The following is a 25,117-nucleotide window of genomic DNA, read 5'->3' as shown; positions in this document are numbered from 1 at the left end:
TCCCTACTCTAAACCAAATTTAATAAAAAAAATTCATTAACTATTATTGGTGATAAGATTTTTTATTAATTTTGGTTTACTTAATCTGTTCACACCTACTTGTTCTTTCAATTTAATAATAGCAAACTTGACTACGAATAAAATTAAACCATAACTTCAAATTCAACTCATTAAATTAAATGATATTAATATTAAATTGAACTTCTGTCACATGTAAATTTAAATCACCGTCCATGCTAACCTCTTGATCATTGTATCAAGGTGGGATTTGGCTTAACTCATTATGATTGATTAAAGTCTTAATTTTCATGGAAATGGGAATAAAAATTGAAAAAAAAAATTATACATGTGGAAACCCGGCAAGCTCAAAATCCACCAAAAGAAAATTGATACATTCGTCAATAATAGGAGTGACGCAATTGTCTGTCCAACCAATCAGAGAACGGCTAAAAGCCTGAAAATAAAATAATAGCACGGCCCTCGGTTTTGTTAGCAAACGTGTCAATAATCTATACGTCAATATTACAGTGCCATCACTTCCACTTTTCCACTACTTCCACACCCGCTTACCCACGAATCCTGGGGTATTCCGAAAGTCCGAGAATACTTCTTCTCATACCCTCTCGAGTACGATATTACCTACTCGCGTTGCCAATCCGACGCTAGTCTATAGAAATCTATCTTTGCTGCTCCAATAGTTCCCCCGATTCTCCCGCCGAGGTCCACACGACTTTGTTTGATTCACCACGACAGCTGCCACTCCATTTAAGCGAGTAGAAAAAATATCTAGCCACTCTCGAGAGTGATCCCAAGGACCTAATGTGAGGTTCTACAGTGAAACCGCTAAGCAGTTTCGGGCTCCATGTTTTTCGTCTAAAGAAGGTTTACTTATGTTAGAAAACCGCTTTCAGCTTCCATTTAAAGCATAATATATTTTCCCTTGGGTTCCATTTTTTTCCTTTCTCAAAGCTTTCTTCACACCCCCACCCCACCCCCAAAAGAGAAAAAAAAAAAAAAAAAAGAGACGTGCGTTTCTTTTGTTATCTTTCGGCTAACTATCTCCATAATTAGCTCAAAATCAAGTAAGCTTTTGTCTTTTATATTTCTTCGCAAATACATCTTCTAAATCCTTTTTTAAAGCCGAAAACTCATTTTTCCCTATTTGACTTGGGTTTAATTAGCACTGTTATTATTCTTAGTATACTTGTTTGGCTTTGGGGGGTCTGTTTTTATTTTTTGTTTTTCGACATTGATTTGATGACATTTTTGAGGTTTTGTTGGACTGGAATCGGGGCGATCTAGGAAAAGAGAGAGGCGAGGGAGTAACCCTAAGGTTTTTCTTTTATAATATCAAAGAAGAAAGGAAAGAGAGATGGGTAGAGGAAAGATTGTGATCCGAAGGATTGACAATTCAACAAGCAGGCAAGTGACTTTCTCAAAGAGAAGGAATGGATTGTTGAAGAAGGCTAGGGAGTTATCGATCCTTTGCGACGCTGAAGTCGGATTGATTATCTTTTCCAGCACCGGCAAGCTCTATGATTATGCCAGCACTAGGTCAGATTCTCTTCCTCACTATCCTTTTCTTTTTGTGTGTTATTTATGACATTTTTGTTTATTTAATTTGTTATCTGATCTTTTCTTCTTTTTATCTCATGTTCTTTTTCTTTTACTCTATATAATATATATATATATATATAAAAGTAAATTAAATTTCTTTTTTTTTTTCGGGTGTTTAGATTTATATAGAAATATTTAATACTTCTATAGGATACGGATTGGCTTTTCTTCCCCTTCATTTTAAGGTTAACATGAAATAGAGTTTGCCACCTTTTGATTTAGGAAGTTGATGGTCTCCCTCCATTGTTGTTAACATGCATGCAAATATTAAGTTGGGAAGTTTGAGATTATATAGATAATGAAGCAGTAACTCAAAAACATAAAAGATATTGCATGTTATAATTAGATCATTTTCTTTTAATGGAAAGGAGCAAGCTCTAATCACAACACAAACTTACCCCTTTCCTACCTTAACTTATCTTTTTACTTACAAATCGAAGTTCATACTAACAATGTTTTTAAGAACAAAGGAAATCATCCGAATGCAAATTAACTTGGATGGAAAAAGCAAACTTTAAAATACATCAACAGACAAGGAAAGGCTTCATAAGCATCTGTACCTGCAAGACTTCAAGCATCTATTAATAGTATGAATTTTTTATCATTGCGTTTATATATGTACCTCAGGAAGCTTATGAAACTTCGTCTTTAAACTAACTGTAAGTCTCGTTTTTCTTTGGAGTTTAGAAAACATCAATATTAACTACTAGAATTAAGTATTAAGAGGATCAGTAATCCTCATTCTGATGACCTCAGTTTACCATCCTTCTTCATCTTCTAGCTCTTCCTGAGTTCAAAGAGTGGCAAATGTGCTTATAATCTTACATACAACTATAACGTCCTTAGTTTACCTTCATTCATTGGAGAAAATGGTATGAAGAAAAATTGGAACCTTAGTATGTTGCCTGTAAACTAGATATTACAATATTGTTTGCCTTTATTGTCCCATAATGGATAGGCTTGCAATTACTTCATACCTTTGACTAGTTTTTTATTTTTTTAAGAATTTTTAGGATTTACGCATATTGATATTGATGCATTATTATACATGCATTTCGATACAAAAGAGACTTAATATGAGCTTCCTGTGAAGGACTCGTAAATAAAGGGAATTTTCAACTCCTGAAAATCTAGTAAGGAGTCCTAAAATTTCACAGGGGGAATATATATACACACTTGGACCGAAAAGAACGAAAAATTTGAGGATGGTGGTTGAAAATCTTGGCTTACATCATTCTGTTGCTGGAGAGGGTAGATGCATGGTCTTCTCCATTCTTTAGTATCAAATGGGCTGTGCCTTTGGAAAATTCTAAAAGGGTTGTTGATATATTGGTTAGAGTTGTTGAGAGGAAAATCAAATAGAATGATTTTTGTGTTTTGGAGGATCATATAATATGCAGCTTATGCAATTGAGAGCATTTAAAAACTGTGAAACATCCAGTCAATGAGTCCAGTGCTTGGACTCTGGAGATTCAGCACTATAACATTTCGTTGGGCATTTTCCTTCTAGGGAAAAAGAAAAGATATTCATATCTCATTTTTACAACAATATAATTAATTATGCTGACAATCTTCTCCATCGACAAGGAAGTTCTTAGCTTAAAAATCCGATCCCGAAATTGAGACTGACCACACATTTCTATTTGAGGCAATAAGTTAATAAAGCTTTAGTTAAAACTACTGCTTTTTTACTTTTGTAGTTTGCTTCTCACACTACAAAAAAATTGAGTTTTAATCATTCCACTTTAGACGATTTTTTTAATATAGTAAAATTTTAAAAAATGCAAGTATTTAAATTTTTAGTTTCACTTTTTTTACATTTAATAATAATATAAAAAAATACAACTTTTGCTAGTGTATGTAATTTTTATCATTACATTTTATTTTTAATGCATCTAAAAATTTATATAGTAAGGTTAGATATAAAAAAATCTTCTAAAAATCATTAAAAAAAAGTATTATTAAAAATATTTTAGTAGCACATTTTAAAAATGTGTTGTATTAAGTCAAATTTGTTGTAGTGTCAATCTTTACTTTTTAAAAAATTTGTTATAAAACAAAAACAAATTCTAACAAGTAAAATTATATTTGATTAAAATGAATTAATGACCTAAAATGTAACACAAAATTGAACATAATTGTTTCATATAGAAGTAAAAATTATGCATCTTGTAATCCATAGAAGTGAACTTTATAGTATATGGTCCTTCCACAATTATATGTTCTTTTCATGGTAATCCGTAAAAGTGAACTTTTACGTATATAATTCTTCAATACAAATGAATATTGTGAGTTTTATATAAAATGAGGCTGGCTTTGATTGCTTTATACCAATTGCTAGGACTATGGAAAGCATATAGCACTGCACATGATGATGACACATCATTCTGAACTGAATTAGGGTTGGGCTGAAATTCCTGACTTAACTTATAGCTTGTGTAAAGAAAGAGAAATGAAATATAAAAAATAAAAAACTCAATAATTACACACAAATCATATCAAACTCTTAGAAAATTCTTTTGGAGAAATTAAAACATTCATATAACTAATAATATGCAAGATTCAGGCAGGTAAATAGTTGCATCCCTTCCCTCCCAAACTAATGAACAAATTACAAGAAATGATTTCTCACAGCCTAATGTTTGGGGGGAAATTGTTTGAAAAATAAGTAAATATATTACAAAGTGTGAATCTAATTGTTCCAAAACATAAGAAGGCGTGAGGTGAGGATGGAAGATATGGAAAGATGTCTTTCTCACCAAATTGCCATTTTAGTCAAGATTATCATATTGCTATGATTTTCCCTTCCAATTTGATGTGTAGGTAATAGCAAAGTTGAACGCAGGTTAGTTGAAGCATTGATCTATAACCCATTATAGATTCCGCTATTAACTTAGCTACAAGTTTAGTTAGTGTAAAGGGTTTTGCAAGTAAAGAGGGAAGATATGTTGCAACAAGTAAAATGAGATACATTAAAGACAGCAGAAAGAAAGATTGGAGTAGTCTTTAAAGAGTTAAAGTGCATTGTGGCAAGAGATGAAGGAGGCTTGATGGCGGAGCGTGGTAGAGAATAAGTTGGAAAGAGCTGAAGATAGAGTATTTAGGAAGAGCTTAGAGATAGCCTTTAGAGAATAATCTAATGAATTTCTAATTACTCTACTGAATTGTCCAGTTCCTATATGTACACCTAGTAAAAACTTTTTCTTAAGAGCAATTGGTAAAAAGTGATTATTGGATAAAAAGGAAGAACACATTTAGGGATAACATGTTTTTTATAGAGAAATATGTTCATCATGGAAAGTACACGTTCTTTATGGGACAAACAACTTATTAAGCATTGTGAGAAAAATACTTTGTACCACTATGTATATTGGATAGTGTGTGGATATTTTCGATAGTAGAGCTTAGTAACATTTAGTAGTATATCACGTATTTTCTTAAGAAAAAGGTAAGAGATAAAGCACAGATACTTTAAGGAAATATTAAGATGAAGCCTCCTTAACAATTTCCATATTTAATCCATTAAACTAAACTCTGTAAAACATCATAAAAATAACACATAAATCCTACGATTTATTCTAAGTTACTTTCACTAATTTTTATGTGATATAACTGCTAGATACTTGTTTTGATTATATGAAACAAATAATAATACGTTAATTAAAATCGAACATCTACAATTAGTAATCCGTTGCCAAAAATGTCACTTATTTTTATAGCTACATTAGATTTTCAAAAGGCAATACCATGAAAAAATTAGTAACTAATTACAAGATTACTCCACGAATGTTAGCTATTGACCGTTAGCGTTGTTAATGAACCAACATGCATTTGCCTTCTCCTACTTGATCTTTCCCCGTCCTCCATTGATGAGTTAATCATCCATCAGTAAGAGCTGTCCTCGTCATTCAACAAAAATTATTAATGACCTTTTGCAATGTTGTAGGTTGTATCGCGTGTATTTTAATTTTTATATTGTTTATGGAATTTGTCCTTTATTATTACATCGTACATGCATCAAAGTGATATAATATTTAAATTACCTGACTCTTTAAATGTAGGGATTCATGTATTTATCAATGAGGGGAAAAGAAAAGAACCAAAACAATTAAATTAATTCTTTAGTTGTACTTTAAGTTCTCACCATAATTTTTTAGTGAGAATATTCAACAAAAAACTTGCACTTTATTAATTAGTCGCTCCTTTTTGTTTTATGTTATACCATACGATGTTACCCTTTTGCTAAGCAACTGTTTTATGACTTTACTTTTCTGTTAGAAATAGCAAAATGAAAAATTAATCTATTCGAATGCATTTGTTAAATGTTAATAAGTTTTACTGTGTCTTTAACTGTATTGTCTAACTTACAGTATACAACAGTACACATATCAGATAGAAGATGACTATAAAGAGATTAAGAATAAACACTTCAATTAATTTTAAATCTAATCAAGAACTAAAAGATGTCGAGAATAACACCTGAATATTTAGTTTATTGATTAGTACATGAACTCCTACTTAAAAAAAAGAAAGATTCAATCCCCTTTCCTCCAACTAAAAAAAAATGTGAAGAATATTGTTTGGTTCTTCAAACAAAAGCCCTCACTACCACATAACGACCTAATAATTAAGTGAATTATTTGTTAATGCTTATATATTTTTGGCACTAATAATGCAGCTTTGAAAACTTAATTATTAGGTTGTTATAGGATAATTTCCAGCCCTAGTACATGCATTTCAGTTTCCTTTATCTCATATAGCATGAACATAGGAAGAAAGAAAATTCGAATCTAATTTTTTAAATAAAAGATACATATACAAACTATTTAATTAAATGTTCAGATACAAATTTTAAATCTTTTAAATTCTTGCATTAGCTATGCAATTTGGAAGCCTCCCAAAAGTATCGTTATATTGATATTATCTTTCTCATAGTAGATGCTATAAGACTGTTAGACGTAATATTAAGTCTGAAAATTTTTAACTAATATTTTTTAAATAAATAAATTATAAGAGAAGCACTACTTTTATCTAATGTAGAAATTAGGGGATTTGAAAGATACAACAATATTAGCAAGAACCTCAAGGAGGTAGAGCAATAATAAAAGCAACGTTCAAACAAGGAGATATCCCATATCAAAATTGCTTATCAAAGACTGACTTGTTGGGGTAGACCCATAAAAGCTTTGTAATGTTTTTTTTCTCTAATGAACACAGTCGGTTATTGTTGAAAATTAAAGATGATACCTTTGCACTAATTTATCATTTATTTCAGAATATCTGATTGCATTAATTTACCATTTATTACGTTTCATTCTTTTTTTTTTTTAAGAATAAACATTTCATTCATTATTAGGCATTAGCACCTGTTGTAATAATGCTCAGTAACACCTAAGCCTTTCACAAAATTAATGAGGTACAATACACAAAACATACTGGCAGGAAATAGTGGCAAATGAAATAATTTAAGCTCTTACATCCATATTACCTACTTCAGATTAGTTTCATATTCATAAATTGTAGCAAAAATTATGAAGTGCCATGACAGAATTGGAATACTGACGTTTTGTTCATTTTATCAGCATGAAATCTGTTATCGAACGCTACAAGAAGCAAAAAGAAGAATATCATCAATTGATGAATCCTGCTTCAGAAGTCAAGGTAATTTGATCCATCAATTGCTTCAATTTACTTCATAAATCTTACTGTATTACTGTTTGCAGTGTGCATGCATTCATCATGTCAACTTTTGGTTGCTTTCTGTTAGGCAAGCGTTACGAATATTACTAAAATATTCTTGAATATAATGGAGTAATTGGCTAACAGCTTGAGAGTTTAGCTTGTTTAAGCTTCGATTGGTTTAGTGATAGAGTTAAGAGAGAACGGGGAAAACACCTTACCATAGCTATTCAAGGAATGAATATCATCAAACCAGGCAATGCAGCATAGAAGACATGTACGATTAACACTCCCTAATCCCTATGTACAATGTAGACATCCATAATTCAATTTTTAAAAATATCTCTATGCATCAAAAATTTCACATCAATAAATAATGAAAAAAAAATATCTTAAATTTACGAAACTTTTCTTCAATTAATAAGCATGTTTTTTAAGTTAAAAGTATAACCTCGAGACAAATGATATTAGACCCTCACTTCACTAACGTAAGACTCCTCATAAAAGATACCAAAATCGAGATAAAACTCAAACTAAAGTGAATCTTTCCTCTACAAATAAAAACAAATACAACAAAAAAATTTACATAAATATCATGCAAGTAAGAAAAGAAATAAATTTTAAACTTATAAATAAAGACTTTTATCTTCCTAGTAGGCATACCTTTTAAATTAAAAATATAAACCCTACAATATAAACGACTTTTGTCTCAGTGCACCGTTCAACTTCACTTCTTGGTTAACCCAATATTTTTGCATGTCTCACAATGCTTAGATTAAGCAGTCAGCCATCACTGAGGTTTTTTCAATTTTTTCCAACTGAATTTTTCATTATTCTTGAGCATAACACCGGTTGAGGTGGCGAAGTAGCAAGTTACTGTCTTGGTAAAAGGTCTAATAAACATCAGCGTACGCCAGAAAGACTGAGGTGTTTTTAATCTTTAGTAGCAGTACGGCTGATGAGTGAGATCATCTACATGGGTTTTAGATTTTACGGTTCCAAAGAAACCTTCTAACATTGTGACTTCATGCCTCAAAAGTCAAAAGGAATTTTCCTAACCCCAGGGAGGTCTCAACTTTCTTAGTAGAATAGCAATAGGTACATGGAAAACTACAAAACGTAGGCATAAATTGGATAAATCAGCCAACAAAACACAGAAACCATGCCCATGTGATGCTGACATTCATATTCAACATTCTTTCTGAAGGAGGACCATCGAAGAAAAGAAAGAGAAACAGAAGAAACAAACCTGGATTACCTTGTTATCATCAAGTGAAGCATGGAAGGGAAGACAAAGACCATTGCAAGGAAAGTAATGCTGCCGGATAATAGGAAATCCATTATCTTCCAATCTTCGATAGTCACTTAGGGACCTCAGCTTCTCATTTTCCACAAACTACCATTAAGATATAGATGCTGCCCCACAAAGAAAAAGAACAATCCCTATCCTATAGTGCATAGCATAAAAATCTGCTTGCACCAAAGTAAGGCCTAGAGCTAATGCCTTTCTGTTTGCATCTGCAGAACAAGGAACAGATGATGTAAGTAGCAAGTTATATAACATAATCCACCTAAGAGTTAATTTGTTTCAATTGAGCTATCAGGTGTATAGAATATTGCAACTTAAGCTTCCTATTTGAGGGTTTTGGAATATCACTCCAACTATCATTTGATAAACTGTAAAGCAAGAATTACATCCTGGATGCTGGATATTGGTTTAAAGAGTACAGGTCAACATATCAAAATACAGCAGTTTAGATGAAGCAAAGAGATTGATAAGGATACATAACTGATTTTGCCCATGCATACCAAGTTTATAGATGTGTTACAAAAATAGCATACAGGGCTGCCGTTACTTCTCATGGAACACAAAGCATTGTTTCTAGCATGTGCGCCCCAAGATATATGAATGGAACATTGTAATGTGTGTATAGAAGCCAGCCATAATGCTGAGGAAAATGTCTAGTGCCTACAAGCCAGAAGAGATAGAGGAGAAACAATGCCACAAAAATGTTTCAAACTTCAGCTACGTCTCAGATAACTGCTTAAGAATTGAGCTTCTAGCACTTCTAAATGAAAAAAAATGTCTGAGGAAAACTTCAGCATGATGAAAAATGAAAACCATCCAAGTATATGTGTATATCCTTCAGTATAACCAACAATATAGAAAACCATCCTAGTATTTCTTCCTCAGTCAAAGGTACCTTCGAAGATCTCAGAAACCATCATGACATTTAGAAGCTTGACAAGACTTATCACTAGAACCCTCTCAGTGTCTCCAAATTAGTACATTGGTGGTGCCTCAAGTCAACTATAAAATGAATTTCTGCTGCATCATCAAGATTTCTACCAAATAGCATGATGAGGAACCAGAACTCTTTCCACAAGTAGAGGAGCAACTACTTGATGAAATTTTAGCAACATTATGCTAATAGAAGGCATCCATACTTGAATCTTCCAGAGAGCTGTTGCATGTCAATCTTGACTAATGTCAAGAAGTAAAAATTACAGCAACTACCTATGGGATGCCTCAAACTATTTGGAAGGGATGCCAGATATTGAGCTATTCTATCAAACTATCCTTGATGATATTAGTAGAGTTTAGGATCTTCGAGAAAATCATACTGTTTAAATTGCAGATAGCGTGTCCTTTGCCCCACTGAGATCCTAGACAGTTAAATACTCTCTGAAGTACCATTACAAGTCAAATATCATAACCTCCCTATAGAGTACCTAAAGTCACTTACAATTGTTTTTCCCCCGCGTCTGCAGGTTCTGTTCAACAGACTCCAAAGCTAGAACTTCTAGCCAACTAGTGTCATTCCTACATGTAAGCTGCCACCCTCTGCTCTATATCTAAAGCAACAATCCTATAATACGATCAGCAAAATCCACTATTTCTTACCTCTAATATGTCAGTACACTACTTCTAGAGGCAACCTTAAAGTTTCCTTGCTTTGCATTACTGGATCAAGTATCTCTTTTTAGTCTAAAGTCAGATTCATGAAGGCATAAACAACTTCAGAGCATGCTTTTTCAAATTAACAAGTCTATCTACTCAACTGCTTTAACATGCACTTAGTACATTGGTGGTTGTTTTTCTGAAATAGCTTATAATCATTTTTCATGAGACATACCTTGCCATCAATTGGCATTACCCTGTATCATGACATTGTCAGGGCCATCCAAGATATAGACATATTGGAAGATAAAACACTTAGCATGAAAATATCATTATTCTTTCAAACATCTTCCTTAAAAAAGGTTAACAAGCTAATATGGGCGTCGTCACAATGAATTCAATATTAAATATATGGTGCAGTCTACAACAAAGTCTTTAACAAATTTCTTCTACCTGCAGAGCAAGTGCTCTCAGTGTTGCAGAATAAAAATAGTATTCACCAGCAGGCTTTGGGTAGTAAGCGGAAAAATCAGTCCAAGCCAAAATCTAATCTTGATTTCTGACCCATTTACTTGTGAGCGGTGAATTGTTTACCCGCTCTCTAGCATAAAAAGTTCATAAATGCCAATATTCACATTCAAGTACAAATCAAAGAGAAAACTTACTGCTACTTTTCAAAAAATAAAAAGAAAGAGAAAACTTAATGTGTATGAGGGCCAAATAGCAGACAAATGCAAGAGAAGAGGCATCAATATGAAAATGCCAAAAAAAATGCCCATATAGAACTTGGACCTACCAATAATATGAAAACTCCAAAAAAATTAAACACCAATATCATAAACATATAAACACGAATAAGTTGCAATAACATATAAAGACTGATCATACTTCTATATCTCCAAAATGTTAGAAAATAACATTTTTTCTGCTCTTCCTTAGAATGCACTAAGGTTGAACACACAATAAGCATAAAAACTAGAATGGGGTGACAGTGACTTCAAAGACATACAAGGATAAATAACATTTTACCCTACTAAGAAATATATTCTCCCAACAAACATTAGATGTCTCCAATAAGCTATCCATAACCATTTATCATTCTCAGCAAATCCAAGTCCCCTTCCATCTCCCCCCAACAAAAGCATTATGAAATTAAAAAACTAAATTATTTACAATAGCCAATCTCTTAGCCAGCACATGCTGACAACCTTTATAACCTCTTTTTAACATAAATGGATAAACAGTAAAAGCATTACCAATAATGACAAGTCAGCTAGGGCATGGCCTAGGCACCCTTACTTACAAAGGAATCAATGCTAGGAAATCTTGAATCGGCAAACTTACCAATAATATGCCTTTCTCTATGGGCTCACTGCATGATTATGAGCACTCCTCATAGAGACAGCCACAGCCTAATCCCAACCACACAAGGACATCGAGTAATAACACTTATGGCTCAAATGATGACTACAAGTCTTTTATAACAACCACAATCTTAAGCTGATGATGACCTTTAGACCACCAAATCCATTTCAAAGTAAGCTTTCTTACAATAAACCACCACACTTCAACAGTTAGCAAAATACATAACTTATCCCAATAACAGTAATTATCAGTCTAGACTCTTAAATCTCAAAAAGCATGCTCTTCATTCAAAATAAAATCTTAATGCGCTAAAACTTCTCTTAGAATCACTACATCAACAGAAATATTCACTCCATCTAATCAGTGTTTTAAGAAACCAATGAATCAGAGGAGATCATAAATGTCTGCTTTAAATTACTTACCCAAAAAAAAATCTATTCTTTAAATTCCAAGAAAGCACAAGATATAACAAGAGGTAACTTGAGATATAAGAGAAAGCATTAGGACAACAAAGTTATATAGCAAATTCTTCATTTTCTTTTTCAATAACAATTATAGAAATATCTCTAATGTAGAATGCTGGCACAACAAAAACGTACATAATCTTAGCACTAAGTACAAAAACAATTAGTTTGGAAGAGAGAAAGAGGAGGAAAAGGAGGTGGAATGAAAAGATGGAGAGTTTATTTTCCTTCATTTGGTAGGAGGGTAATAGTATGTAGGGCAGAAAATGAGTGGATTTACACCTTTTCTGTTCTCTCAAAATCCAGTCCTTGTAAGTGAAAGGATATCACTCATTCAACAAAAATAAGAATTCATTCACAATTTTACCCTTGACATTTTTCTTTCCGTTTTCTATCTCTTTATCAAACAGGAGGAAGGAAAAACAAATTGCTTTTCTTTCCTTTCCTTTCCTCTTCCATTCCTTAATTTTCTCCATTCCCTCTATCTTCCTCCCTATCAAACACAGTGTTAAAGAGAGCATAACAGATTAAAATCCTTTAACTGTTTAAGAAGTTTTAAAAGCGTCCACCTTGTTCATGCATTCAAGTTAGTCAATGTTCAAATCAATTCATCTTATTATCATCAAAGCGGAATCTAGCTCAAACTTGAGACCAAGCCCTGAGTTCTTTTAATAAAATATGTAAAAAATCAAATGCTAGATTAAGCTTGCAACTAGCTTCAGTTGAGTATTAGACCACTTATATTCACTCCAATTGCATACTTTACTTGAATATAACAACAAAATCAGTTCAGTCTGAGTAACTAAATCAAGTTCAAGTTACTCACAAACAGTTATATTTAGACTCTATGTGTGACATTGTCATTGAACAGAAACAAATCTCCTAACTTCTTTGACATGTACTTCAATTTTTACATCTCTTATGAAATTATTTTACAATAAAATACTTACATTCGAGAATATGACTTTCTAATTTAATATTCGCCTTTGTACTTGATAGTTTTGGCAAAAGGAGGCAGCAAGCTTGAGGCAACAACTACAATACTTGCAAGACTACCACAGGTACTCAAAACCTCCATTAATACATCACCAGAGCGCTCCTTAAATCTCTCAACTTAAAAATTTAGAGTAAGAAGTTAGCAACTTTTGTAGACTCTATGATACACTTAATTTGTGAATTTTGCTAATAGCATAAATCATGCTCCAACTTCAAATTTTTTGCTGAGCATTAACTGCACTGTTTTCAGAACTAGTAGCTTCTTCTAATGAAGTTTCAATGGTACTACCGGTTACCATTCTTTAAGGTTACAAGTACACAGATGAAAAAGTCAATGTCATAACAGCACTCTTTACAGTAAGACACAGGATGCACCTCATAACTTCAACACTATTAAAAAGACAAATCCTTTTCATGATCATATCCTCAGTAAGCTTGGTTAACGTTAGGTCCTTTTACAGATTTGACTAACCAATGTGTTCCAACTTTTGATTATGTAACAATATGTTTTACGAGTTATGTTTTCAACCAGCAAGTTGAGCTTTTCAACGACCAATTCTGATTTATTAAAAATCTTGTCCTAAACAAGTATATAAAAATCATCATATTTTGCACACCTATAACATTGTCTTCATGATTGAACCCATCATATGTAAAGCTCAAGCATCTTCTGTACTTGTTTCTAGCAGAATAAGAAAAGCACCTACTTACACACTGCACTTAGGAAAACTCAAGCCCGTTGCCCAATCCCAAACTTGTCTCCCATCTTCATCAATTGCCGATGGATCTGATCTGTTGCAGCACTGTTGCCAAAATCTACATCCTAAGATAATGATCTCATGTATAATTTTAAAACAAACCAAACAGTAATTTTCAAGGACTAGATAGCATAAAACACAAAATCAACAGCAACTGTATCTACTATTGACATACATAACATGATATTAAAAATGGTATCACTTAAAAAACACTCTTACTAACAAAGTTCTTCAAAGGACACTCTTGATAGTAGATAAGAACCTTTAAAACATGACATATGGGATTTTCCATGCCATAAGATACACAAATGGTCACTGTGATGTGTTGCAGGAAATTGATGGGAGAAGAACTATCTGGTTTAAGTGTCAAAGATCTACAGAACCTGGATAACCAACTTGAAATGAGTTTGAAAGGTGTCCGCATGAAAAAGGTATGACAACTTCAGAATTGGATGAAATTTTCACCTATAACATTCAAAACCAAACAATAATATTTAATGCAATTGCTCCTCTGTTATTTTTCCACGCAGGACCAAATTCTAACAGATGAAATCAAAGAGCTAAACCACAAGGTTTCTTGGGAGTTTTTGCTGCTTTTTTTTTTCAGATTTTCGTAGATTTTCTTGTTGAGCAACTTTCATTTGTTGAAATGCAGGGACACCTCATTCATCAGGAGAATCTAGAACTGTATAAGAAGGTAGACCTCATCCGCCAAGAAAATACTGAACTTCAAAAGAAGGTACTGGCCCAGATAATTTGATAATTGCTAAGAATATCTCATATTCACCTATGACTCATGCTTCCTTTATAACTCTTTTCCTTGGTCCTCATGAAAGTAATAGCACCAAAGTCTGACAAACCTAATACCAGTAGGCCAAAAACCTGCGAATAATCTAGGAATTTAAGCAAATGAAGAATTTTCCTCTTGATACTTCTAAAGAGTGCAATTTTGGGTCTCAGGTTTATGGAACAAGGGAAGCAAATCAAGCTAGCAGAAGCTCGCACCCAAATTATACTTTGAACAATGGATATGATTTGCACGCACCTGTTTGTCTCCAGTTAAGCCAGCCCCAACCTCCTAAGAATGATACACCAACAAAATCAATGAAGTTGGGGTAATTCTTCCACTCAATACTGTTTTAAAAAATACAGCATACAGAACAAGTAAGAAAGCAAACTATTTCAATATCAATCCTGCAAATAACTTCTCAAATTTGAAACAGATTACAGCTGCATTAGCAAACTGGACTGACAACTGTGGATGGCATCATCAGTACCCTATCAAAAACTAGCCCACAGTTAAAAACTAAACCTTCTATCAGTGAGATTTCAGATTTCACCTACTAGATAGTAGATTAAGCATAAAGAAAAGAATTTCATATCAAATGTTTATCAAAACAAACTGTAGAATTGCTGTAAAATGAACAGAGAAACAAGTTATCTGGTGTAAATTTACGCAATAATTAGAGTGCACTATTTGTGTCTGATGTTACTTAGTTGCCTTGTGAACTTATTGTGTTCAACGAAATAGATTTACGACTGCAAATTGCAATCGTACTACTTCTTGTGTTATGCAATAAAAAATTCTCAGATTGGTTTTACTTTCTTCTGATAGCTGCCCATCCTTGATGAAAAGAAAAAAATTAAAAATGAAAGAAAGGGGGGGAGGGGGGAAGGGGGGGGAATCAAATTAACAGTTAATTTAATACACTATTAGTAGGGAACTAACAGGATAACAAGCAACATCATTTCACAATGAGAAATGACTTGCCTGATTCACAGTATTAAAAATGTGCTTTAGTAACTGATTTAGGCAGGCAGGCCAAAAATTTTCTAAGCACACTACCAAGCAAGGATAGTCACCATTTCAGCAGTATACACCTTACGGCTCAGTACCTTCACCTTTTTTAGTTCTCAGGGTAACGACACGCAAGGTCCAATATAAAGGGTATATAATTTCATCTGCATCTGTAATTGAATTGACTATATTGGAGAAAATCAACAACTTAAAATCAAATAATTCATACTGATAAATGCCACGACAAAGGGTGATACTATAACATAGGATGTGAAAAAGATTGTAGTCAACTGCAGGCATTCAAGCATACATCAAATATAGATAACAGAATATAATTAGAACTTCTTCATAGAATCCAGCAGCAGTATAAACACCATAGCAAACCTGGAAGGCTGGGAAGAAAGTTCTAAACATACAGAAAGCGATATCCTAAGAAAAATAAGAATAAGATCTAGAAGAAATTTGGATATTCATGAAATTTGAAGCTCACTCCATACGCATGATTAGAATAATTAATTCCAAGCAGCCAGGTAAAGGATAGTTCTCGTGCTCAGTGCAGAGGGAGCCGCTGGTAGCTGCACAGAGAAAAGTCAGAAATCTCAAACCTAGAAACCTTTCAATATTTCTTAAAGGTACCAGGATTATTCTACTGAATCCAATACCCGTTAGGAAAACAGGCGTGCAGTTATAAATGCCAGAAGCGGCTTGCTTGGGAGCCGGGAAGTCAGGAAAGTACCCCTTCAGAGCTATAAATCAGGTAAGTAATATTTTCTTCAATAATCTTAGACTGCACATTGCATCTGACTAACAAATCACATGGATTTCTTGCAGCGCTAAACAAGAAATTTTGGCTTGCCCTCCAAGATGAGAAAATTAAAGTAATACTTATGTCCAATGATGCATTAAATGCACGAGGATAAGATCCACCAGGTACATATCAGTCACAGGACAACTTCCAACAAGGTAAAGCACGAGCCTCAAGAAAATATACATGTTATTTTCCTTAAATTATTACATGGATACATATTGTGCTCGACAGATGATCAACAATCACAAGTTAGTCATCTGCTGACTGCAGGCAAACTGTACCCCTCTTTCAACAATATCTGGAGACAAGTTTGAAAAGGGATTTAAAGTTTATTAATCTAGGTAATTTTCCAACTTCCAAGTGAAATAACATAATTAAGTAACTCTTTAAACTTAAAACAAACATAAAATTTTCAATGACAGCTAGAAAGTTTAAACTCTTTGACCTGTTGAAACTGAAGGGACATTAAAGTCTTCTAAAACAAAAGGAAAGAAGAAAACAATAACAAGTATCTTTAGAGACATGTACTCAAGTGAAGCACATGTATAAAACATGAAGATATTTTGGCTTGCAGGATCTTACAAGATTCCAACTGAGGTTTTGGAGGCATTGAGGTGATGCAGGCATGTCTTAGCCAACTAGTTTGTCCTACATTTTAAGGACTTAAAGATAATTAATAAATGGAAGAGAAGCTTTCTGCTACCCATCAACAAGAACTAAGTTGCTATCTAATACCACAGAAACCATGTCATCCATAGGCTTATAAGTCAAGCCACAAATCATTCAGACGGTAATTGAGCACAAAGCATTATTTTGCAGATTAATATCAAAAACAACTTTGTTTGCATGAAAAGAAACCCGCTCTGAAAACTAAGTTTCTGTTGTTTGAAATAATTGTAAAGAAAATAGAGAAAGAACAAGGTTATGTACAGGTGAACCATTCAACCTATATAAGCTTACACTAATAGGTAAGGACCAACCAATTAGTTTATTCTCAAACTCATGCCCCACACAAAAGCCCAAGGCACATGGTAAAACCTAATTTCAAGAATCAAGGATCCTAAGCACAAGAACATTTAAACAAACAGGCTATATGCTACCACAACAAAAGACCACCAAATCTATAAGTGTGCTTGACTTCAATTAGAAGATCGTAGTTCCCGTAAAACAAATTGCAGCGACAATATATGTTTCAATTCCATAAACTAAGAACCATTGAACCAAAAAGTTTAAACTGATATGCCAGGACCAAACAAATCACTTTGATGCTCCAGTAAGGCACGTTCTCCTCTCCTCTCCAAATGAGCAGTCACATCAAATGCCACCTGGCAATCATTAAAAATTATTTTAAAATAAATATGAAAAACAAAAATTACAAATATAAACTTCTATAGTAATCAGTAGTTCTATGAAATATGAAAAGCAAGCCTCTAAAATGAAGTAAACAATTGGCAACTAAAGTAAGGTACTTCCACAATGATTTTACTTTATTTATGTTTTAACTAAAAGAGTCATTAGATGTTGGACTTCAACTGAATTAATATCCAATGAAAATAACTAAAAACCTAAATCTACCACACACTCAAATTTTTAAAGGATGTAATCTTCTTAATTCACATGGTCTTTTACAATGTTTAGCTTTGGACTTCCACAACAGGTTTGCCCTATATAACTGACTATACCTCTGAGTTAGCTTTTAGCTCCACCTATCAACTCAAAAACCTTTATCTGTGCCATATACAGAAAACTAAAACTACAACCAATGATTCAAGTCTCAATCTCACACCAGCAATAAAAGAACAAGTAAAGCTTGACTTGAGATGACCCTTAATTACTTGCCATGCCACCACCATTACAACTGCCCCCTTTAGCCAGATAGTGGCCCAAAACTACCGCGCTTCGTTGGCCCAGGCACTAGCTCACACAAACATTGAAGTACAAGACAATAACTATACTGCTACAAGTTTTCACCATTCTATTTAAAAACCTTCATATTCTTAAATTTTAAGTGATAAGCATGTGGCTTTACTTAGCTTAGAAAGCCATAAAAGGGATGCACAGGTAATCACAGGTTAGGACCTTAAGTTAGTAATGGTAAACAATCTATTCAAGGCCCTTGTATGTTATATATGAAGAATTTCATCCAAAAATTTCAGTATAGGGTGTTCTTTTTGGTCTATTGAAGTACGTTACCTTAATCACTTCCTTTGGTATCTTTCTATAGATTCTTGTTGAAGATGCTTCTTGACATGAATTGAATTTCAGTCCAAAGACGTAGCACAGCTAGACTTTTCAATAAATCCAAACAACCAAGCACTTAATATTTCCAAGTACATCATGATGCATTGATTTGCATAATGAGTTAAAGGAAGTCATAGTTAATCAAATCTTATTTTAGAGAAAGAATCTATCCTTTAGGACCTAATGTGATGCCAAGCATTTTTAAAATATATATTAAAATTCTAATAGAGTTTGATCCAGTTTTCTTTAAGCGATTAAAGTAGACAAATAAGGATTCACATTTGAGTGAAGATTCTTAAAATTCTGTCTTATCTAACAATAAAGTTACTTTTGAAACAGAAACAGAGAGCATTGCTCAAAGAAAATAAACAGGATGAAGAAAATTTAAGCTGTAAATATCCATTAAATTATCATAACTTAAGGAAAAAAATGTACTCTTTCTATTTACTATAAAGCCTTAATAACCCTTGAACAATCCATGTAATGTTGCAAGGACTCTTTATTTTCCTAGCACTCCTGTACCAGACAGCTGAAAGATTACATAGGTATCAGGGTGTGACCCTCCAAGTATAGGCAAAATTAAGAAGATTGAATGTATTTGTCTCAGAAAAATATCTAATCTGACACTTGCACACCAAGTGCAAATAATGTAGATCTATATAGTTGCCAACAGACACGCCAATAGTGAAGAGAGAAAATTTTATTGACAGCCAAAATTGGACTCATGCTTCGATCATGGTTAAGGAATTTATTTGAGTGCTACTCTTACAGTTAGAAATACTTCATCTATGAACCCAAAAGGATTATCGAAGGAAAAAAAATTAATGACCAGTTACTGAATTCAAATATCACAACAACAATAAAATTTTAACCTATAACTCTAATGGCATAACTTAGAGTTAATTGATCAAACTATTTTAATGTTCCCCTAAAATATTAACATACCAAAAGAAAAAAAACCAATAAATACAAATCTATTACCCCCATCACCTGGATCCAATAACACTATGATATTAAAACCATAACTCACCATCAACTATTACTTAATCCAAAAAAAGAAAGAGAAAAAGACTGCATAAATTTTCCTTGGAAATGAAATTTAATGAGTAGCAATGACAACGATAATACCCTATTTTTGTAACTTTAAAGATGGTACACCTATTCAGAATAATTCAAGGAAAGAGTTTTATTAAGCAATATTTACACATTAATATAGGCTAGAGATTCAATTAATTATTACAAAGATTGGCAATGCAAATAACAGCATTCCAACAACTCAATCAAAATGAGATTCCAATCCAATATCACACAGACAAACAACAACCTAAATCCATTTAGCAACCTCGTAGCACAAAGAGAATTCATAGTCCAGCAACTTTAATTTTACCTCCATTAAGCTTATGCAAAAGCAAATCAATGAAGAAGACAATACGGGCTAATAAGAAGAATCCAGACAGCATGTCTTATAGACAGCAATTCGTTTTCCTGCTTGCCTTCTTCATTTGCAAACATAATGAATATCATTACTCCCGTTTTCCTTTTTGAAATCCAAAAGTATTCTCAAAGAAATTCCAACTCATTTTCATCATATAAACACTAACTCTTGAGAATTTAACAATACAATAAGGGCACTCGTACTCGAAAATACTCAGTTTTCACTTCTCAGTCATTGATCACGTCTATAATAACTCACAAAATTAAAACCATGTGTTTTTCATAGAGCAAAGCCCTAATCCGCAGCGAGATTCTAACAGCTAAAGCCAGCGGCCACAAATACCAAACATTTTCCATCCCTTAGAAAGCATCAGCAATTTCAAAATCAAGAAAAAAAACCATTTATTGATGATTTTTAGTTTCTTGAGTGCAATTTTAGTGGCCGTAAAAACGCATAGTAGAGTGTAGGTAGTAGTAGCTAGTATGTTTTCCAGATTCCAGTACAGGGATTAAGTAGGAAAGAAAAAAGAACAGTAGAAAAGGTAGGAAACAGAAAAACATAAGATTTCAATAATAATAAATTCACTAATTCAACAATATTAAGTCAAGAAAACATGTGAGACTCGTAACAGTATGAAAAGAAGAAATCAAACAACATAAACGATCATATACAAAGTTTATATACGTGAACTTGTATATTTAAAAGAAAAAGCAAAGTAAAACGTATGATAACAAGAGCTTATACTTACAAATAATTAAGTCCGACGAAACTCAAAAGCATATTAAGCACTTTCTCGAAGAAACTTTTGAAGGCACTGACCTAACCGAACCTTGAAACATTAAACAGTATATGAAGAAACAAAAGATTTACAGGGAAAAGGAGAAAGTGGAAAAAATGAATTTAGGGGAATCAAAACAAAAAAATATGCCCTTGACAAAGTCAAAATTAACCCGCACCGATCGTCATGAAAGTGCTCGAAGAAAGCCTTCATAAGGATGGAAACTGTACGAAAAGGAAATCAAAGTGCAGAGGAAACGAGGGAGAAACAGCTATAGAAAAGGGAAAAGGAGAGATGGAGATAGATCTATGTTGCTTTGGTTCCTGGAACCAAAAATGAAAGGTACTGTCCCTCCTGTATTATCAAAATCATCGTAATGTAGAGAGAGAAAAAAATATCTGCGCCAACAGATACGAGTCGCTGTTTAAATAGGGAAACACCTGTAGCTTCTCTACAAACAGGATTATGTAAAGGATGTGTACTTGGACAGCTGTCGTTTCTTTAATCGCCTAGTTTTGTGAGATTTAAGACCAGGTTGACCCCTTGTTTTTTGACCTTTTTTTTTTTTTGTTTTTGCTTTATACGCTCTTCTATTTTTAGAGGCTGGGGCATTTTGTAGGGGTAAAGAGCGAAGAAGACGGTGATCCTAATTCCTAATCAACGCCACTAAACATGTAAACTTTTTAAATTCATTTTTTTAATATTTTTTTAACTAATAATTTTGCTAATACTGCGAAAATTACAAAACAGGAAGAAGTATTTTATTTTTTAATTGTATTTCTTTTTTAACATAACATTTAAAGAAAATTTTAAATTATTCAATAAATTTTAAACAAGTTTTTATATTTTTATTATATTTAATTAATTTTTAATATTTTTATTTTAAATAAAATAAATTTTTATATTTTTATTTTAAATTAAATAAAATTATATAACTAATGATTAATTTAATCAAAATATCATTTATCATTTTATACCACATGACATTTTAACATATCATAAGTAATAATAATTTGGTATACTGATATATCTTAATAGATCATATCGTAATATGTTAATTTAACATGATAACATAATAATATGATCATATGACATTTTGTACTCTTCACATTAATATCATGTCAATATAGAATAATAAATAATATTTTAATTAATAATTATTATTTAATAATTAATTATAAAAATTTATTTAATTCAACTAAAAATATAAAAATTTAATTAAATATAATAAAAATAAAAAAAATTAAAATTATTTAAACATTATGCTTTTATTTTGTGCTTCGAACCCATTCTTTTTACATTAGCATTCTGCTACACTAAAAAAAAAGTCAATTATATCTGTTAGTTTAATTATCTCCAATGCTAACAACTCCATGTAAGATTGTTTTAATATAAGCAAAGGTAAATATAATTAAATAAAAAGTTAAGTATTATTTAAAGTTTTTTGTATTATTGAAATTTAACAATTATTTGATACATAAAAATTTAATTTAATCATATAAAACATTTATCGCAATTTAATTTTAATATCCGTTTACATATAAACAAACCCTATTTTTTGGATTCATATGAGTTAACTATTGGTTAATCAATATATTTATTAAAATTACAACCTAATGAAAATCCAGTACTCCATCATTATAATTATCAATTAATAATATAAAAATTTATGTAATATATTTTAAGCGGATAAGAGAAATAATTAACAATATATAGTTTACATAAAGCAGGTATCAATTAATTATAAACATTGTCTCCAAAAAGGCAACATTATGATTAGGACTCAAAACTTTAACTTATAGATTTTAAATTCAAATCTCAAAATGAGATGTACAAGATGAGAAAGTGTTACAGCTTATTGCAACCCAATATTACATGTATTCGTTACTTAATTATTTAATTTATGAAAAAATTATAACTCACATATAACATGATTTATTTTCAATTCATTTTCTTTCTTTTTATTCATTTTTATAAGCAAATAACAAATAAAAAAATACACGAAAATGGAGTTTGAATCTTTCGACTATAATACTATGATTATAAAACATATGATGCAAGAGCAGTTGATGTTAACTATTTTCTAAGAATCTAAGAGTACTTAATTGAGGAGATAAAAATAAAATATGAATTGGATCCGTTATACATGATTTAAAAGGTTTTAAAATTTTATGGTATTTAAGTAAATAAATAATTAATCAAAAAGGTAGGTTAGAGTTTAAAATTTTTGATTGAAAGTTTTAAATTTCATTTTTAGAAAGAACAAGGTAAATACTGTGATTAATTCTATAAGAAAAAAACTGCTTCCGACGTTACTGCAATAATAAATAAATAAAAAAGCCTCGTGACACAAATTAAACCCAAAAAATAAGTTAATTTAAAAGTATTAAACACGTGGTAATTATCCAAGTGAGAAAGTAAGGATGGTCGTGGCAACGGGGAGTGAATGGAAGTTCAGAGTAGAAAGAAAAGGGCACATGGTGGGAGCAAGGAAGCTGCACTTTTACATGTAACGATGTATTTAAAGTGAAGTTTGAGACCTTATGGGAGTTCTTTTGTGTATATTAAAGGAAACAGCCAACTCCATCAGGCTTAGCTCTGCACTCTGCGGTCTGTTTTACTCGATTAGCCCGCCACACAATCTCGGATTCATTCAATTAACGTAACACATCTCCCGAGGAAAAAGAATAATTAAAACGAAACAGCAACTAGAATAATACTGATAATTGGTATGAATCAAAGAAATTTAATGTGTTTTGACCCAATAATTAATGTTATTATATTTTTTATTTTTTATCATATATTTATTTAAATAACTATAATTACATAAAAATCAAAGAGGAATTTGCAGTATTACCTTGTTAATTTTTGTTTACATTGGGTCTTTTTCTTATTCATAATACAATTATATTTGAAAGTAAATATAATTTGAGCATTATTTATTTCGTATTAAATATTATTTTATTTTTTGATAGCTGCTTTTACTATATGATTGAATAATTAGACCGTAATAAGTTCACATGAAATGATACTAATATTAGAAAACAAAAAACATTAACCTCGCTAATTTCGTAACATCTAAGGTTAAGCAAAGAACATACATGTCAACAAAACATGTGATCAAATAAAATTAAGCACTACTTCCATCATATTCATGAAAAATTAATGTAACTACATCATAAACCGATGAGGGGAATTAGCTTGTAAACTTTAAGATTCTTGTAATAAGTTGTTCACGGTTAGATACCATGTTGGTTTTGTTTCATCACAATTTTTATTTTATTTCACTTGAAAATTGTCTCTTAAATATTATTTATTAATAAAAAAGGATTTGAGTAAAATAATTATTTGATTACTTGTTAAAAATTAAAATTTAAATCCAATTTCGTACGATTTTAAGTAAATTTATAAATCATGATTTATGCTCTTAATTCAACAAATATGTATGATATATAATAAAATACTCATATTTATATACTGAAAACCACTCCATTTCTTATTGACCCTCTACCTGCAAAGGGAAATAACTTTTACACTAATTTGAGTTTATCTCGATCTTTATATCTTTCATAAGAGCTTCACATTAATGAAAATTCGATGTGAAATCTACTCTGATATCAAATGTGACAGATTGAAACTTAAACTTAACTCCATAGTCTCGTACGACTTTAAGTTCTGAAAATAAAACTTAAATAGATTTATAAATCACGAATTCATATTTTTAATTTTAAAAAAAATCTAATAAGTTATGAAAGATTTATATTTATATTTTCAATACCCACTATATCTCTTACTCATGTAAAATCTGTGATATACATATATATATATATTAAATAAGTATATAAGTAATTGAAAAAATATATAAGTGATGCAATTTCAGTATTTCTTTCACTTTTTTTTCTCCTTTAAACCTATTCGTTTACTAATGCACTGTAATAAAATGCAAATCGACCTATGTATTAGTATAAAGTAAAAAAAAAAAAACCAACCTAAAACAGAGAGGCTTGAAACTTTGACATAAATGTTGGGCCAAACTAGTTCTAACAATCTCGGAAATTGCTGTTGCTTCTGCATGGCCAGAGTCATCCACATGGAAGGCAAACTGAGGACAACTTCAAGGACCCTGAAAAGAGAACAGTGCCTTAAATTGGTTAGGTACGTAGAACCATATAACGAAGAATTGAAAAAGTTATCTAGACAGTCGGAGTCCGGGAGATTTATATGTGGGGAGTTTGACAGCAACTGCTGCAACTTGACAAGTGGTTTGTTAAATTTT

At 31.8% G+C, this 25,117-nt stretch overlaps 1 protein-coding gene and 2 long non-coding RNA genes across 3 annotated transcripts; 1 reads left to right on the top strand and 2 right to left on the bottom strand.

Annotated features, from left to right (window-relative positions):
• Nucleotides 1–1,372: 1,372 nt before the first annotated feature.
• LOC110419316 (MADS-box transcription factor 23-like) lies at nucleotides 1,373–17,712 on the top strand. The gene is made up of 7 exons (XM_021432317.2): nucleotides 1,373–1,554; nucleotides 7,200–7,278; nucleotides 13,027–13,088; nucleotides 14,113–14,212; nucleotides 14,312–14,353; nucleotides 14,437–14,520; nucleotides 14,742–17,712. The coding sequence occupies exons 1-7, from the start codon at nucleotides 1,373–1,375 to the stop codon at nucleotides 14,898–14,900; spliced, it is 708 nt and encodes a 235-aa protein (XP_021287992.2). The 3' UTR covers nucleotides 14,901–17,712.
• On the bottom strand, nucleotides 7,054–14,406 carry LOC110419328 (uncharacterized). Its single transcript, XR_002445460.2, has 2 exons — nucleotides 13,735–14,406; nucleotides 7,054–8,814 (listed from the first exon to the last, which is right to left on the bottom strand). It is a non-coding gene; the product is annotated as an uncharacterized LOC110419328 (long non-coding RNA).
• On the bottom strand, nucleotides 16,555–21,231 carry LOC110419321 (uncharacterized). The gene is made up of 3 exons (XR_002445459.2): nucleotides 20,812–21,231; nucleotides 16,970–17,712; nucleotides 16,555–16,685 (listed from the first exon to the last, which is right to left on the bottom strand). It is a non-coding gene; the product is annotated as an uncharacterized LOC110419321 (long non-coding RNA).
• Nucleotides 21,232–25,117: the final 3,886 nt, after the last annotated feature.

This window comes from Theobroma umbraticum, unplaced genomic scaffold, assembly GCF_002168275.2.
Source record: "Theobroma umbraticum cultivar Fairchild unplaced genomic scaffold, ASM216827v3 scaffold_30.0, whole genome shotgun sequence".
Taxonomy (NCBI): Eukaryota; Viridiplantae; Streptophyta; class Magnoliopsida; order Malvales; family Malvaceae; genus Theobroma; species Theobroma umbraticum.
Note: the sequence above shows the minus strand (reverse complement) of the source record. Positions and strands in the feature narration are given on the sequence as shown.